This window comes from Wyeomyia smithii, chromosome 1, assembly GCF_029784165.1.
Source record: "Wyeomyia smithii strain HCP4-BCI-WySm-NY-G18 chromosome 1, ASM2978416v1, whole genome shotgun sequence".
NCBI classification, from domain to species: domain Eukaryota; kingdom Metazoa; phylum Arthropoda; class Insecta; order Diptera; family Culicidae; genus Wyeomyia; species Wyeomyia smithii.
In genome coordinates this window covers 29,398,047-29,412,484 of record NC_073694.1, presented here as the reverse complement: position 1 = coordinate 29,412,484, position 14,438 = coordinate 29,398,047, and the positions used below count along the sequence as shown (strand labels likewise).

The 14,438-nt window shown below is 36.9% G+C and overlaps 1 protein-coding gene across 3 annotated transcripts in view; it reads left to right on the top strand.

Annotated features, from left to right (window-relative positions):
• The window catches only part of LOC129721503 (dentin sialophosphoprotein), a 105,755-nt gene that overhangs the window by 86,456 nt on the left and 4,861 nt on the right, over positions 1-14,438 (top strand). The window contains exons 4-7 of one of the 3 annotated variants that reach the window (XM_055674161.1): positions 5,549-6,082; positions 7,268-7,488; positions 7,551-7,623; positions 8,010-8,177. In XM_055674161.1, coding sequence (XP_055530136.1) covers positions 5,549-6,082; positions 7,268-7,488; positions 7,551-7,623; positions 8,010-8,177 — 996 coding nt within the window. The remainder of the gene's footprint in view (positions 1-5,548; positions 6,083-7,267; positions 7,489-7,550; positions 7,624-8,009; positions 8,178-14,438) is intronic. The other 2 variants (XM_055674175.1, XM_055674166.1) reach the window with 2 other exon arrangements.

Genomic DNA, 14,438 nt, shown 5'->3' with positions numbered 1-14,438 from the left:
TCCGGTTATTTGAAACATGCCTGACCTATACGTGAAGAGATACAGATAGAGTATATTGTTATTGGAAAACTATGAAAGTTTAAAAATTTTGTGTACTGGTGGGATAAGACGGTCAACCACCAGGGTGGGTAAGATGGACAGTGTTTATGGTATTATTTCCTTCGAATTAAGCTTTGCCTCGTTTGCATCCATCAAACGTGCACCGAAAGTCAATTGGCCGCTGTTAGATGCGAAGTGGACTGCAAAATGTCGGTTCTTGCTACCGCTGTAAAATGCGGCAAGCATCCCTATGACCACTTCGAAGAGGCGGATTGCATAAACTGATTTTTTTTCTTTTCCATTCGGAACTTCTGTCTGAAATTGATAATGGTTCCAGATTTAATCCTCTGCATAATAAATAACGATTGTTGTTTCATATAACTATTCAGTTTGATAATATGGAAACTACCTCAGAAAAACAGATACAGGATGACCCTTCGGAACCCTGTTTCCGGAGTGTGACCAGAATCAACAAAAAACCTCAAATTATCCTTCATGTGTGTTTGCGTTTCACGTCTTGTTAATTCATAACTTCAAAAAAGCCGAACTCGTCGTTTATTGCTAATTTCCTTAACATATCCGTCTTACCCACACCACCTGTCCGTTTCACCCGCACACTCAAAAAGAAAAACTAATTTTGCAATCAACTTTTTATTGTTTCAAAAAACATAGAAAACGATTTTCAATTGCAAAACCAAATACTACGCATCGAAGTAATTGTGTCAACCTATAATGTAAGGGGTTAAGGTCCCAAAAAATATGTTGTTTCACACGTAAAAATTTATTGTTTCCTTAACATGTCCGTCTTGCCCCCGCCCCCGACCTTAATGTACCTAATACTATATAATGTATGTTGATATATTTCAATATTTATCGTTTATCTGTCACCCTCACATCACACCAGTAATATCGCTGGTTTTAATACTTAAAAATTTGTCGTTGATGAGTTTTTATTACGTAGCGCTAAATATTTAGTAACATTGACTGTTGTCAACATTTTTTAATATATCAACAGTGTCTTGCCCCTAAAACAACACTTCCAAGAAGCTCATCAAAAATCAGTTGCTATTGACGATCCGAAGTAAGTTTCAACCGTTATGTACTCGGCAGGGTACCCGGGTACCTTTTCAGACTATATTGCTTTAAAAAAAAAACAAGGATAACCTCAACTAAGCCAGCTGAAACTTATGGAATGCTCCTAACTAATGTAAATAAATTATTTTCCATCATCAGACTGTTAATAGCAGCGGGGCAGTTCGAAGGGGTGGTGGGGGTCTACTTCGAATTTTTTTACCCCATAAATACTCGCCAGGGTACCCGGGTACCCACAAAATGAAACGCTTCTTGCTTTTTCATTTCTTGATCGATTTTCGATATTGGCCTGTCAAAAGATTGAAAAATCTGTCTACTTTTAGCATCCGACGTGAGCCTGGGACAACATCTGGTTCATATAAATCCGGATCTTAAGGAGCGTGTTCCGGTGAGACAAATTAGTACAATTATCAATAAAACCGAACAACATTGGTATCAAAATTCATAACATCACTCCAGGAGTTGCTTTTCATTCCTTTTGAGTTCATCCTAATTGTCCGAAATGACCATTTCGGAGCTGATTCCCGATCTTGAACATGATCCTGAAGATCCGGATTCACGGGAACCATATGGGGGCTAGTGATGGGAAATCTCGAGCAAAATCGTTAACAATAACATCGATAGTTTTCAGGCTGTTAACGATAATATCGATGAATTATCGATAACACTGTGCTACAAATGAAAAAAAAATGCAAGAACTTCTGAAGTGACCTAGTGTAGGTTGTAGGTCTTGTTCAGTATAACATTCGCTCATACTAGAAATTTTCCAAACACCCCCAAAATCTGAAGTTATGGTCAAAATACGGTTTTTTGGACCTCAGCGCATATAATATTTTTTAACTCAGTTATTTATCAACCGATTTTCAATATTTAAGCAGTTTTAGGAAGAAGACAAATGAAGCTTTCAAAATATATACAGGTTTGTTCCGATATCAATAAAACATGTTAAGTTATTTGAGTTTATATCTAATTTTTTAGACTTTTTCACGCAATTTTTCAATTTAATTTTAAATATGCCGTCTATTTTTGTAAGAAACATACCACAAATTCACTATGATTTTAAAAGTATATTCAATTCCGAATCAAATGAAAGTAGTTTTGTGGAAATCGGTTGATATTTGGCTAAGATATATATTTTTTAAGGAAACCAGAATTTTTGGCTTCTGTCGCACAATTATTTCACGGTGCTACTAATGATGAAAAAATGCAAGAACTTTTGATGTGACTTAGTGTGGGTTGTAGCTTTAGTCAAGTGTAACGTGCGCGTTTACTTTAAGTTTTTCAAATACTCCGAAAATTATAAGTTATGTTCAAAACCCTGTTTTTTACCTTAGCTCACATTTTTGTTTTTAATACGGTTATTTTTCAACCGATTTTTTTATATTTTGGCTGTTTTGGAAAGGCGAAAAATAGGGCATTTGAAATATATAAATATGTCTAAACAGTTTACCTACATAAATAAGAAGGTTTATGTTATTTTCAAATTTTTAAATTTATTCGCAATTTTTCGCACATTTTTGTAATGATGGAGCTTCAATTGCTGTAAGATTTGTAAAGTTATTTTTGGTGCCAAACGAAAACAATAGGCGTTGTTGATGAAAATCTGTTCAAATTTGGCTGAGAAATGATTTGATGAAACCTAAGTATATGGTGGAAAACATCAAGTCATATCTCACACTCACTGTTTTCGTTTGGCACTAAATGTACTTTTCAAATTCTACAGCAATTTATTTATTTCGTCAAGCAAATGTAGACTACAGTTATAATAATACAATGTTTTCTTATATTCTATACAAAATTAAAGCTCGTTCATTACAAAAATGTGTGAAAAATTGCGAAAAAATTTGGAAAATTTGAAAATAACATAAACTATCTTTTTTATTTTAAAACTATTCATCACAAATAAGTAAAATTAAAAAAAAAAACTAGGAGAAAGGCAAAAAACAAACCATTTTATTTTATTTAACATAAATCATCTTATTTTATTTAAAACTATTAATCACATATAGGTAAACTTTTCAGACATATTTATATGTTCAAGAGTTCTATTTTTCGCCTTTCCAAAACTGCCAAAATATGAAAAGTCGGTTGAAAAATAACCAAATTAAACTTAGAATGTGAGCTACGGTCAAAAACAGGGTTTAAAACATAACTTATAATTTTCGGGGTATTTGAAAAACTTCAAGTAAACGCGCAAGTTACACTTGACTAAAGCTACAACCCACACTAAGTCACATGAAGAGTTCTTGCATTTTTTCATCATTAGTAGCACCGTGAAATAATTGTGCGACAGAAGCCAAAAATTCTGGTTTTCTTAAAAAATATATATCTTAGCCAAATATCAATCGATTTCCACAAGACTACTTTCATTTGATTCGGAATTGAATATACTTTCAAAATAATAGTGCATTTGTGGTATGTTTCTTACAAAAATAGACGGCAAATTTAAAATAAATTGAAAAATTGCGTGAAAAAGTCTAAAAAATTAGATATAAACTCAAATAACTTAACATGTTTTATTGATTCATTTGTCTTCTTTCTAAAACTGCTTGAATATTGACAATCGGTTGATAAATGACTGAGTCAAAAAATATTATATGCGCTGAGGTCGAAAAAACCGTATTTTGACCATAACTTCAGATGTTGGGGGTGTTTGGAAAATTTCTAATATGAGCGAATGTTATACTCAACAAGACCTACAACCTACACTAGGTCACTTCAGAAGTTTTAAATCGCTGTATCACAGTGTAATTCTTGGAGGGGGCGCGAGGTCGCAAAAGCAACGATAATGTTTGTTCACTTGTGAATTTTACCGAAGTCTATTCGGCAGGAGAGAATTGGGAAAAAAAATTGGCTATTTTGGATAACTACTATATGATATTTTGCAAATGCAAGAAATAATTCGCATACTTTGTGCCAGCTGAACTGCCGCCTGAAACTTATCGATAATTATCGTTAGCGCTGAAATTTAGCGATATTATCGATATGGAGCAATTTTCGATATTAGCGATAAATATCGATAACTTTCCCATCCCCAATGGGGGCCAATCGCCCTTTAGGTCTTGTATACTACAAATAGACAAATTTTTCAATCTTTTGACGGGTCAAGATCGAAAATCGGTTAAAAATCGAGGAAGTAAAAAGCATTTCATTTTGGTGGGAATCCGGGTACCCTGCCGATTACTTACGTGTGTTAAAATTGCCGAGTACATAACGGTTAAGTCAGTTTATATACCAGACCGGTGAATTGAATTTCAGGAACCAGTATGATCAATCAAAATGCTGATTTCCATTTCAAATTAAACTTTACTAAATTATTAACGAAGCTGACCTTCACTTAATTGATAGCATTTTTTGCTACTCAGGAAAAACAGATAACTTTCAAATTTCGAAAATCAAAAGTTGATTACTTGTTCTACTATGACAATATCAAACATGTTTCAAAAGTTTGCTTAATCAAAGATTTCTTGCAATACTCTCAATTTTCTAGGATTGCTCGAACTGTACAATTATCATTTTTGTGTACCGTGATTCTGAACCTTTTTATAAAAATTCTGTTTCATTTTGTTGAAAATACTACTATTTGACATTATGCAGTTTTTTGTCAAAGCATATGGTGTACTATTCCATTGAAACTGTATTAAGTCTTTGATCTGGATTTAGTTAACATTTTTAACTGTTGTGATCACTTCTTTAGTTATCTTTGCGTTCATTGTCATCAACCGACAGCCAGTTTGCACCCGGAAAAGTCAAAGCAGCCCATAACGGAGAAGACAAATCTGCTCTTTGTTCCAATCACAGAGAGATATCTACCTAGAAGGCAATGTCCTGAATCTTCCGCAAGGCTTCAACAGTCGGTCGTTCGCATAGGCTGCGTTAGCAGCGCAAACCAGTTGTCAGAGCTCTGTCTTAAACTGCGAAAATAGATCAAAAACCACCATCGAACAGCGACCGGTTACTAGAGGCCGGCTGTCCGTTTAAAAGCACCCTCGAAGGACGACAGCCTGTCGCTGTTGGGTCCAACACCTAGAAATGAGAGAGAGATACACACACAGACAGAGAGAGAATGGAAACAACTTTCATTTTTTCCGCCCAATTGTCGTGATTTGCAGTGGTTTGATCGTAGGTTGTACAAATCCGGATCTTGTTGAACTTTCAGGCTCATATATTACCCTCCCAAGCGGAAAGTTTGCTGTTTTATCACTCCCTGTGTCATTCGTCTATCGTCACTACCAATTCAAAAAGCTCTCACTACTAGACGTCACCCGCCAAATTTGCCATTCTCGCATTATTCTTTCCTACCTCACCCCTATCCGTATCTTTTCATCTACGCGTATGCTTTACGTTTCATCTTAATTGTATGATTTTGTAAATATGTGCTTTTCTGAACTCGATTCCACACCTGTATTTTCCCTAGATTCTGGATCAGAAAATCCAGATGATCACGTCCTATTTGTTCCGCACGATTGGACCGATACTTCTGCGCAGCGGTTTGGGAGGCGGCGCCGGTAACAACGGCGGTAGTCGCGGAACCTCCGACGTTGATTTCGACGATGATTTCGGTGATGACGATGACGATACTGCCACTAAGAGTAATGGTTCCAACGGCAGTACCAATGGCAGCAAAGTGAGCATATCGCTGCCAACCTTCCCGCCGAGCAGCGATGATGACAGCAGCACAACCGAAATCAGTCGAACGACCACTGCGAGCGATGAAAATGATCTGAGAAAACGATCCGCAGAAACGGTTACCAGTTGGGCAGGGATCGTTAATTCGTTAGCAACCTCGCGGTTGTCGTCGTCTTCATCGTCATCGCTGCCGGCGGCTGCACCTACGACACAAAGCGAAACTGTTGCACCTAGCACTGTAGTCAACAATGGCAGTTCTAGTGCCGAACTAGCTTCGGCCACAACCACACTGAGAGCACAAGATAGCACCGATTCCAACCTGGTATGAGGCTTCCAAAGCTACTTTTCACATCACAAGTCAGCCCTGTAAACAAACAGCTCGACGATTCATGGAAGACTGTGCCGTATCAACTTAGCAGTAGTTCTACTCATTAAGACATCAGGATACGCCATCTAGTATACAGTAGCAGAAACCCAACATCGGAAATAAGACATTCATCATAGTAGCGCTCCTCACTGGAGCTCTCTCCCATTCTCCCATTCTCATACTTTGCTCTACCTGTGCATCATTTCGCCCCATTCGCTCGCTGTATTTACTCTCGCTCGAGCTGTGAATCATCTGCCGCATTTGTAGCTTAACCTCAACATGATTGTTTTGGTTTTGGAAGTAGTTTTTTTGAATCAGTAACCATCATCCACCAAGCTTCATATCAACCGCTTTGTTCATACAAATTTTTAAGCTATATTCTGTTTTGTTTACATTTTCCACAACAGCTCGAAGGCCGCTAGTTGGAGTATTCTTTGTTTCAATAAACAAACAAAAACCGTACCATCAAGATGACTTAGTACGGTGATTGCTCATTTTTCTCCTTCTTCTATTCTCCACACTGTCAATCTATTGTTTCACAATTTTCCAATCCATTTCCTTGAGCTCTCTCTGTCTCTCTCTGTCTGTATCTCTGTCCGTTCCATTCCGGAATGCAGTCGCTAGTTGCCCTCGTGATCAACCCGATGCGCTCCACATCCACTGTCTCTACTACAACTGTTTTTGTTTTTCTAGCTGTTTGTTTCTGTGTGTGTGTCTGTCTTTGGGTTTGCTCATACATTTTTTCCCCTTTCTGTTTTAATGTTTTAATTTCTTCCTGTTTAATCCTTGATTAATATCGAACAGCAGCGACATAACCTGATATGAAAATCAAAACTATATGCATTCTAAGTCATGTTATGCTCATTTCATCTTTTTCATTCCTGCGCCGCGTCCAAATCAAAAACCCCGTTCAAAAATCCACTTTGATTCTCAAAACCAACCAAAAAAACAATTACACCGCTCAACGTCAACCAACGCACGCACACACACACACCCACGTGCATGATCGTCTCATCCATCGTGTGTGCACATGTGTATCTATGTGTGTGTGCCCTCTATGTTCCATCCCGGGTGTTTGGTTCGTTCGTCGGCCCAACGAAAAACAAAAACGAAAACAAAACAAAATCTGCGAAACCCCAGATCACTAGCGATCAGGACAGCCAGAACACACTGGAAACGCTGGATCTGGCCGGGCTGAGTGACACCCTGAATGCGATTCGAGTAGCCCGAGCCACCGCGGAAGAGACGAAGTCGGTTTCCGACGGCGACGACCAGAAGGGCGCCGAATCGTCGGGCAAGAGTTCCGCCCTGGACGAGCTGTCGCTGGACTCCGAGGGCAACGACGAGGATCGCAACAAGAGGTTAGTCAATTTGAAAGTTCGTTGATTGCGAAAATGTAAACTCTTGCTTCCTCTAATAACAGGTTCCTTTCCTTTGGTGGTTCCTCTGCTGGAGGAGCCGGAGGCTCGGGCAACTTCCTGTTCGACATCATTCGCGTAAGTATGGAACCAAATTGACACTCTACTTTCGTTAGCATTTGGTCCTCCCCACTGCGTGGGGCATCGGGAAGTTAGCAAATGACACTTTGACACTGTTTTGTTTTTTTTTTCTTTTCTCGTTCTATATATTTCACATCAAAATGCACACACTTTTCTGGAACATTCAATCGTTGAATTCAATCAAAACCCTTCTATTGATAACACTTTGAAAAAAAAAAACTCCAATCGTGACAATGCACCACCAAACTGTCCAAACCTCTCTCTTTCTCTCTTGCCAAAACTAACCAATCTAACGAATCCAAAAAAAACGCTGTCATAAACAACACACTAATACTAACACAAACTGCCCCCCTCCCCTCTCGAAAACGAAATCACACGATCAGCAAACAGCCGACCGGGCCGCACGTGCTGCTGGAACCGTGTACCGGGTAGTCGCCGGCACGGAATCACTGACGACCGACCACGATAAGAACGCAAACGACGAAGGACGACTTTCCGCCTCTAGTAGCTCTTCCTACACCACCACCTCTAGCTCTTCTAGCCATTCTGCGGTAATTGCCTTTTGTTTGTTTGTCTTTGTTTTTCCCTCTTTTGGTTTTTCTTCTTTGTTTCCGTAATTGACCTCTATCCTTTCTACCACTATCTCTATTTCATTTCGTTAGATTGTTTTCATCTTAACTTTAGTAGTTTTTAGTTAGTTTTTTGTTTACATGTCGCTTCTAGTAGTCGTATTCATCTAAAGTAATGAGAATAATTTTTCTTATTCGTGTTAAAAAAACTAATACCTTTATTAATGCATACACTGCAAATAATTAAAACTGAGACGTGGTCAATATTCATGAAATTGAAGAATAAACCTTCAAACATGAAATCATAATTACGAAAAAGAATGCAAAATTAAGGTGAAACCTCATTGAATCAAAAAATAGCTGACTAAAAGTCACCACTTCAAATTTTCAAAAACACAAGACTCGGAAATACTCATTGCGTTCCCTATGAAAATTCTATTTTATGTTTGCTTCACCACAGCAAACATAAAATAGCATTTTCACAGGGAACGCATTAACTATTTCCGAGTCTTGTGCTTTCAAAAATTCGTAGTGGTGACTCGAAGACGGCCATTTTTGGATTCAATCAGGTTTCACCTTAAAAAGTGCAAAGAAGGTCGAGAACGCAAAAGTTGGAAAACACCACTTAAAATTTAGGTGACGAATTCAATTTGAGGGATCCAAAGTTTGAAAAATTGATACTAATGAAACAAAATTATCTAAACAACGAAAGACGACAACGTAGGAAGATTTTTTTTCACTATAAACAAAAAAGAAGAAGACAAATGGCAAAAACAACAAAACAAAAACCCAAAAACCTGCAGCGTAATTGCCAAGCATCGGAATTGAAAAAAAAAAATCAGAAAGTAAACGGCGAAAGTTGATAGAATAGGAAACAAAACCATAAAGACGAAAACGTCAGAAATAATAATTCCAGAGTTACAGATATAAGAAGAAATATAAAAAATATCAGAAATGTGTTAACGGAAAAAGCAATATAGATGAATGCACGAATGCGTAATAAATAACGCAACAGGCAAAAGAGAGAAAAGCAAAGACCTTGAACAGAAAGTGTATAACAGAAAGTGTAATGGCAAATGTGAAAATGCTTAGATGTCAAACCACAGTAAAAAACACACGAAATAAAGCCAATTGCGCATGAGTCAAGGCATAGAAAGGAAAAACGCTAAAAACGACTCGCAATGGCCCCAAATTAGAAACATAGAAAAGGTAAAAAAGTGAACAAACATAGATAATTTTAATGCATAAGTTAATGAATAAAATTGAATATAACATTAAAAGCCTTCAAAACTCATAATTTCAAAGAAAAGACGCTGCGAACAAAATAACACCCAAAGAAGAAACGCTAAAAGCTACAATTAAAAAGGAAATGCGAAAAATGTAAGTATGCAGAAGGTAAACACGATATTTACAAGAACGAATAAATGCCAAAGTCACCAGTGCATCAAAACAAAAAAAAAACTAAAGCAAAAACACATAACCAAAAACCTAAAAAGCAATTATGCCAAAATAAATAAAACGCAACCACGCAAGGCGTCATACACAAATTTCGTAACACTAAAAACCTAGATTTCAGACCCCCTCGCCCCTATGTAACGATAAGTAACATTCGTTATGACTTCTTCCCCCCCCTCCTAAAATTACGTAACGCTGAACGACCTGACCCCCTCTCCATATTTGCAATTTTGAGCAAACATCACAGTTACGTAACGGTCTCAACTAGCCTCAACTAGCTAGTAACGCAGACTTAACCCCCCTCCCCCCATTCATGCGTTACGTAATTTGTGTACGACGCCCAAGCAGCAAAACTCAGAAAAGCAAAGAGAAAATGGTGAAAAAGAACCATGAGAATCGAAACTGATAAAAAGTAATGCAATAGGCAGAATTCGAACGGATGAAAACAATCAAAGGATTTAGGCGCAAAATACAAACAAAAAAACTGCAATAAATTGAAATCAAAAATAAGAGAAAAAAAAAGGAAAAATTTAAACTTAACTAAAAACTAACAGAAAATAGAAAACAAAGAAACCAATACACAGAATTAAAAAAACAGTAAAAAACGTGAAATGGTGTTGTGAACCAAATTATAATGAATAATTTGATATTCGAAACCAAATAGAAAATCGGTAATCCGGAATCAAAAATGTATATGTTATTAGGCAAGGCGTCGTTCTGACGTCGAAAATGTAAATGACATTATGCACAGGCAGAACACAAGAGATTTTGTTCCGTGCAGTAAAAGACAGAAGGCAAAAACGCAAAAACAACAACGCAAAAAACGAAAACCTGCAGAAAATGAACAAGGACCCCGTAAAAAAGTATCATGTATTTTGCGGTGAGAACACAAAATGAACAATGTTTTTCGTTGTAACCACAAAAATTTGTACACAAACTACGTAACGCAAAAAAGATATAGATTTAAGACAACCTCCTCTACTTTATGTAACAATAAGTTATGTTCGATATGAATTTTTCCTCATTCATGCACTACTAAGACAGCGGTTCTCAACCTGGGAATAACAGAAAACACAAATGGCGCAAATAGGAAGATTAGGGGCATAATGAGCGCACGCACCAATGAAATAGGGTATGTTAAACACTACCGTAGTTACTACAGTATCTCTTTATATATAAAAACGTGATTTGTCATTTAAAAATATAGAAATATATTTCAAAAAATCAACTTGGTTCCCGGATGTCGGAAATATTGATAAATTTGTGCACTACAAAATAAGCTTTTACGGTCGCTTGAATGGCTTTATCAAATATGTGGACACTGCAACATGACGACACAGTCGTCAAATTTCACCATCATTGGAGTTTTGATTTTAAGCTATAATTAGTATAAGTGGCATTTCAGTACCTTCAGACTTACATTTGATAAAAAAAATCTACAGCTTTGCTAGAGTTCAAACAATCTGTCCTGGCCAGGCTTCGGAAAAGTACTGCGGTACGACACTATAGTGACGACTGGGTTCTCTTCTTACTATAACAGCCCCATAAATAAGCTATTCATGAGAGCTTACATACAGGCAACGATAGCCTATTCTTGTGCATGTATTTTGTTCGCTCGGACATGACAGCCTAGTTTGTTTGTTTTGAGGATGTCTTATTGGTCCTGCTGATCGGCAGCGGCTGTCATCGATGATATTGGACTCGCACTCCTTCATTTCCCCGTTTTCTTAGGTCGATGCCATAAAGAATACGAAGCAAACTGTATGAAGTATTTTCTCCTAAGTCATATTTTCCACGTGAGAATAAACGTGTTTTGCACCTGACAGCCCGCTCTGATTTGTGCCAAAAGATGTCGCGCTGTAAAGGCTGTCATTAGCGACAGCTTGGATGAACCAACAGACATATGGAGATGAAAAATAACAGCCCGTTTGGCATTGCATGTGTGCGCTTAGCCTTGGGGCTAATAGCGGTCTCGATCAACTAGCTTAGTTGAGAGAATTCGTTATCGATATTGTTTTTGGCACATTTTGTATGTGTAGGATAAGTACAACGATACACCGTGCCCCAGTGCTGAGTCGAGAAAATTTACAACTCGAAAAGATCCTCGACTCGATCGGGAATCGAACCCGATATCACAACCGTGTGGGAGAGCTAGCCGACCGACATCGCTAACCACAGAGCCACGGGAACGTATGGGGAGGTATAATACACTGAGGGCCGAATTGTTTTAAAATTTGCTGTCACATAAAGACAGTACTTTTCAAAAAGCTGGTTCAGGCTCAACTTTTTAAAATTTTCCAATACAAATTTTATGTCATTGCTGCAATCACAGAGCTGGTATCATCTTAACGTCTTGAAATAAAAACTTTAGAGGCCAAATGCCAGCAAAAAGAGACCAAAAGGGGGCCAGAAAAAAACAAAAAGAGACGAAAGGGAACCAAAAAGAAACCATAAAGAGACCATGAAGAAAATTTATAGAGAAGAAATTTGGACAAAAAGCAAAAATAAGATCTCGCGTAATTTTTCAAATCGACCTATCTAACATTTGCATCTGACTGAGAAAATCAACTTTGAAAGTTTTCACTCAACAATTTGAATCCTATCTAAAAACGAAACAATATTTATTTTAATGGATACTTCTAAACAGTACTTCTAACTCATGTTTTACATTACTGCGTTGAAGATTCTAGTTATGTTTGAGAATAAATGAGTTTTTAGCAAAAATAAAGTATACAACGCTTTGCTTCAGCCTAACGTAAATACGCCCTTTTCATAAGTCATAATGTCAACTAGCGTTTGACATACGTCTGAGCGTAACAGTATGCTGTGAGCTGTTGCGTTATTTACGTCAAAATGTTGTGTGAGATTCGTCAGATTAAAAATCGTTCGTTATATACGTCATTTTGCTTGCGTCGTTTAGTGTCTTCGAAATTCACTTGCGTCGAGTGAAACATAAACAACGCAAAAATGGTGTAAGTGATTGTCGAGCAATGTTGTTTTTTCGTTTTTTCGTCGGTTTCGTCGATTTTACGAGAGCGTAGCTGAGATGGCAATTCGTTTCGCAATTTTGTCGGTTTGTTAGCAGAAGGGTGTAGGTAAAAAAGTGTAAGCAAGGTAGTTTGATCGTTTTGTCAAAATTGTGTTAAAATTTTCGCAAATTTTATCAAGTAATGATAACATAACATTAAAAACTCGTTTGTTTACATTTTGCGACTTACGCCGGTTTGAAAAATTACGCGAAAATTATTGATTTCTGATGTAGACTTGTAAATTTCAGGATACAAAAGGATTGTATTGAAAAAGGCAAAAGAAAGCTGAAAACAACAACAGAGAAATGTGACTTCACTAAGCTACAGTACTTTACTACTAATTTCATAACGGTAATTTAAACGAAAAATGAAAACAGATACTATAAGGTGAAAATGAGACAACTTTACGTAAAATAAGAGGTCTTAGAGACTTTCGTTGCGAGAAGAGACTACGCCTTTTTCATTTGTTTGTCGTTCTTTTTGAGGCGAACATAAAAAATATCTATAGGCTACATTTTGAAGGGCACATTTGACTCTGTATATCACAAAATTCATTGAAAAAAATGTTGATTTTCATGTTTAATTAAATCAATTTGAAAACATGATGAAAATTAAAATAATTTCATATTTTTTGCAATTAAAAAGTACACATAATTGTTTCTTCGGTATTTTTCATAAAAAGATAATTAATTGGTCAACCGGTTCAAAAGCTATGTAATAATCATTTTGCAAGAATCTTGTTGCTCTTATAACATCTATTTTTAGAAATGCACACACCTTAAAAGGAACGCATGTTTCGTACGAAAAACACATAAAAAATATGTGTTTATACAAAAAATTAGCAGCTAGACTGTTATGCGAGTATGTTGCTTATCGATCAACAAAATTTTCGCATACCAGTCCTACGTTTGACAGATTAACAGACGTAACACTGGAACCTACCTCCATTGCCAAAAAAACGATCATTCCAAATTTCCAATCGAATAACAATCATCGCGCGATAACACCGTCTGGGGTGATGTCATGCAATTTCATACATATGTTGTAGTTCATAATGTGATACATGCACGCACGCTAGCGCTGATATCGAAATACAATACGCAGCGCGAACACGGCAGCAGATGGTACTAGTGCTACTATCGTAAAGTACTGATATCATCCTGAATGATTTTTTGTTCGAAGTGTTATGTATGTTAGTCTGTGATAGTAGTTTGTATATTTTCTGTTAAAACTCAGTTTTTGTGCCATTTTTTTCTTATATGACTGGAACCGTCTGATCATGAGTTGTTGAGAATTTATAAAGGTTAAGACGAAAATTTCGACGAAGATTTTATTGGCTTCGTGAAGCTGCTTTGGGACAGTGGCAATGAGATACTAGCAGCAATGAAAATAACACTGTTAGATATTTGTAATTTTATTAAATTTAAATTTACCAATTATACAAAATATCGTTGAATCGATTCAATGGATACTTTATATGAACAGCGATTCAACTTCATTGAAAATGATTTCGAAGAAGGGTTGTATCACATACATGCAGACATACGTAACACTCAGGAAGAAAGCTTACCAAAAAGTTGGTACAAAATGAACTACTCGAATGGTACCATACTCTGAATGAAATCACTGTTTAAGTAGTTTATGAAGGCGCTGTACCTAGGTAGCCCTGCATTTGTCTCGTTCCCACTCGAAAAATGTTGCATTGATTTTTTTAAAACTTATTGACAGTTCCTTATGGGATTTTCTTTAGCGCTCGATA